General features: G+C 33.0%; 1 protein-coding gene across 1 annotated transcript; it reads left to right on the forward strand.

Annotated features, from left to right (window-relative positions):
- The first annotated feature begins 731 nt into the window (after nucleotides 1-731).
- Nucleotides 732-3,560, forward strand: LOC127076401 (3-epi-6-deoxocathasterone 23-monooxygenase CYP90D1). The gene is made up of 7 exons (XM_051018045.1): nucleotides 732-1,084; nucleotides 1,307-1,631; nucleotides 1,791-2,186; nucleotides 2,266-2,355; nucleotides 2,441-2,626; nucleotides 2,906-3,027; nucleotides 3,209-3,560. Exons 1-7 carry the CDS (start codon nucleotides 870-872, stop codon nucleotides 3,297-3,299), a joined length of 1,425 nt encoding a protein of 474 aa, XP_050874002.1. The 5' UTR covers nucleotides 732-869; the 3' UTR covers nucleotides 3,300-3,560.
- The last annotated feature ends 817 nt before the right edge of the window (nucleotides 3,561-4,377 follow it).

Genomic DNA, 4,377 nt, shown 5'->3' on the forward strand with positions numbered 1-4,377 from the left:
ATAACACATCGTATCACCCTGGAACAATTTCAACTGCTCTTATTATATAAGGGTAAAATGCACCATTTTAGATATTTGAATCCATTCTCACTCACACATTACTCCTCATTTTTCTCACTTACCTAGGTATTAAAATACTAACCTTACATATATCCGTCCTACTCTACCGCATCGAAAAATCACTCCGCCACAACGACACACAACTCTATCACCTATCTTTTATTTTTATTTCCTATCAGAAGAGTACATTGCCCCCAATACATTTTAGGGGATTCAAATGATGGGAAAAGATAAGCAAGTTTGTATTATAATGAGAAAGAAAGTTAGATTTAGGCTCTAGTAGCATATAATAAGAGAAAGAATGTAAATGAAATGATGATAACTTGAGAACGTGGATGGATTTATTGAGTTTCACATGAAAGCACGATCTCACCAACCTGTTATTGCCAAACAATTAAAGGAAAAGGGGGGCCAAAATCCAACAATCATTCCCTTACAATAACAATCATACCCTTATGTAGGGACTTATCCTTATATTCTTTCTATAGCATGAAACAAAATCATAAACTAAGCTTAAACCAACCGTGCATTAACAGTTGATATAAATAAACATTCCAAAATTTCAAGATATGAAAGATCTTATTCTCCCACTTTACTTGCATTTATAACCTATTTTTACAAGATTAAATATATTACATCTTACCTTTTTTTCCTCTTGCACGCTTACACACACATGCACATTGAAATTATACATCTTAAAAGCAAAACGAGGTTATGGCTGTGTCCACCATATAAATGATTGATTGTATATATTTTGCATATTTAAGCCAAAGTTAGCAATTAGTATCATAGAGAGTGAGAGAAAAATAATGGACACTACTTGGATTCTGTTTGTGACACCAATTTTGTTGTGCACTTTGATCTTCTACTGCAGAAACAAGCTTAGTCTTAAGCTCAAATCAAAACACAGAAATCAGCTTCCACTAGGCACTCTTGGATTGCCTTTTATTGGTGAAACCATAGAGTTTGTTTCTTGTGCTTATACCGATCGGCCTGAAAGCTTCATGAACAAGCGACGCGCCATGTAAGTTCATCATCATGCATCACTTCATTCATAGCTAACTTGACACAAAATTAAAACATATTGGTGTCTGTTTAGTTGTAAGAGTTTGACTTTATAACCTCGAGGGACAAAATTCAAATCTCTTCTCAAACAGTTGTAAAATGATCATTAGTACTACTTTGAGTACGAGGTTTATTGTTTTTTTTACAAAGATTTTTGGTGTGTTGTTGCAATTTGTTGTAGGTATGGTAAGGTGTTCAAGTCACACATATTTGGAAGCCCAACCATTGTTTCAACAGATGCAGATGTGAACAAGTTCATACTACAAAGTGATGCAAAGCTTTTTGTTCCTTCTTATCCTAAGTCATTGATGAAGTTAATGGGAGAGTCTTCTATTTTGCTCATCAATGGAACCTTACAAAGGAGAATACATGGACTTATTGGAGCTTTCTTCAAGTCTCAGCAGTTAAAGATTCAGATTACTACAGATATGGAGAAATATGTTCAAGAATCAATGGCAAATTGGAAAGAGGACCAGCCTATATACATACAAGATGAAACAAAAAAGGTTACTGTCTGTCTCTATAGGAGTTTGTGAATGTTTGTTTGTGAGTTTGTGCCTATCTTTCTTTGTTTCTTTCTCACATGTGTGATGGTGTCAGAACTTTTAAAATTCACTGTTTTCGAAGATACTAACATTAACAATTAATCACTTTTTTTTCTCCAGATTGCTTTTTATGTACTAGTGAAGGCATTGATTAGTTTGGATCCAGGTGAAGAAATGGAACTTCTGAAAAAACATTTTCAGGAATTTATATCTGGCCTCATGTCTTTGCCAATAAACCTACCGGGAACAAAACTTTATCAATCTTTACAGGCAAAAAGGAAAATGGCGAAATTAGTGAGAAAAACTATCGAAGCTAGAAGAAATAAAGGCATCACTGAAGTTCCAAAAGATGTAGTAGATGTGCTTCTCAATGATACAAGTGAAAGATTGACAGATGATTTAATAGCGGATAATATTATCGATATGATGATTCCTGGAGAGGACTCAGTTCCAGTTCTTATGACTCTGGCTACTAAGTACCTTTCAGAATGCCCTGCTGCTTTGCAACAATTGACGGTACGTCACGTGTCTATGTAACACTCCTTGGACTGATTTCTTGATTAGCTTTTTGTAACTGAACATTGATGATTCACAGGAGGAAAATATACAGCTCAAGAAACTCAAAGATCAGCTTGAGGAGCCATTGTGTTGGAGTGATTACTTATCATTGCCATTTACTCAAAGAGTAAGCAAAACATGTCTCCTTATAAAACAAAAACAAAAAACAGTGATTTATGATTTTAAACTTGTTTTATGTTCCACTTATGCAGGTTATAACAGAAACTTTGAGAATGGGGAATATTATAAATGGTGTTATGAGAAAGGCCTTAAAAGATGTTGAAATAAAAGGGTATTTAATACCACAAGGGTGGTGTGTGTTTGCAAATTTTAGATCAGTTCATCTAGATGAGAAAAACTATGACTGTCCTTATCAATTCAATCCATGGAGGTGGCAAGTAAGAGAAAAATTCTATACTATTTAAATCCTCCTATAGTTTTTATGAAACTTAGTTGCGTGCAGTCACAATCTCGTGACTAGTTGTACGTAGTCAGCCACATTTGAACCGTGCTATTAATATATAACGATCTAAATTTCAAGCATTGAAATCTAAATTTTAAAATTGGTATCAAAATATAGACGGTTTAAGTGTTTTTTTTCCGAATACATAATTTTTTTATGGTTTATTTGCATTTTATGTTCTTAGTCCAAGTGATTTTTTTTTTTTTTACCTTAGAATAAAGAGATGAACAGTTACAATTTCAGTCCTTTTGGAGGGGGACAAAGGCTGTGTCCTGGTATTGATTTGGCTAGGCTAGAAGCTTCCATATTTCTACATCACCTTGTTACTCAATTCAGGTAATCATTTGATCCTAACCTTTAATGTATGATAACAAAAAATGAGTTAAGATTTGTGTTTTTCATTGGACAAGTACATTTGACTACTCTCTCTTGGCACTTTAAGACTTCTGATTAAAGTTAAATAAAAAACATAATGCAATGACAATTAAACATGTTCAGTTTAATGTTTCATATGAAGGTGGTATGCTGAAGACGATACAATAGTGAACTTCCCAACAGTAAGAATGAAAAGAAGGATGCCCATCGTAGTAAAAAGAGTGGAAATTTAAGCTGTCTTAGCTCACAAAAGTTTGAAGCCACTTCTACATACTGATACAATACAACAAAGTATATGAAAAATACACACGTGTGGGGAGTTTCATTAGGTTCTTTGTTTTGTTCCCTTGTATTTGTCTTTGCACATAAAGACAATAGAAAGTTTTGTCTTTTGAGGGACCCAAAGAATTAGGTTTTTACTTTTCACAATTTTTACTTAGTATGCAAGGGAAGAAAAAGTTGATTGTAAGATAAAAACACTTTAGATTATCTTCAATTAGAGTCATATTAATAGTAATTTTACAATTATTTTCGAAGAGATTTGTGTGGAACTTGAAATTGCAAAGTCAAATTTTTACTACCGAGCATCTCTTGTATAGAAAAAATTCTTTTATATTTTATCTTTTCTTTTTTTCTTTTTGTAGGAGAGGATTCAATCGTGATGGATAAGAGAGTTTTGAAAAAAATAGTAATTAAAATAAATAATATTGTATTAACTTTTTTTAAAAAATGTTTTTAAATAAAAACTTATTTAAACGGTCATACAAAGTGTGATGAATTTGTTTTAAATCGTAGAGTCTTTTCACCTGGAAGACATGATTAGGAGAAGAGAAATTTTTGAAATCAAAAGGATGATCAATGTACACTTTCTCTTGGATGTAACCATTTAAAAATGCGTTCTTTCCTTCCATTTGAAAAAGTTTGAAATTCATTAGGCAAAAGAGTGTTAGAAGCATTCTTTTGGCTTTTAATCTATCTACACATGCATATGTCTCATTTAAATCTATATATTCTTGTTGACTGTATCATTTCACAATAAGGCTTGGTTTGTTTATTAAACAATATTATCTTCATGAAGTTTGTTGCGAAAGACCCATTTAGTTCTAATCACTACATTAATCCTAGGCTTGAGAACAATTTTTGAAGTATTGTTTCTCTCAAATTGAATTGACTCTTCTTTCATAGTGTTCTTGCTGAAACATCATTTGGATAAACCTCCTTGAAGCTAGCCAGGTGAGGTCACAATCGTCTTGTCTAGCAGGAGGTAGCTTAGGAAGGAATCGATGGCCACCATTGTTGGTGGTCCAAGGT

The sequence above is a fragment of the Lathyrus oleraceus genome, chromosome 4 (genome assembly GCF_024323335.1).
Source record: "Lathyrus oleraceus cultivar Zhongwan6 chromosome 4, CAAS_Psat_ZW6_1.0, whole genome shotgun sequence".
NCBI lineage: Eukaryota > Viridiplantae > Streptophyta > Magnoliopsida > Fabales > Fabaceae > Lathyrus > Lathyrus oleraceus.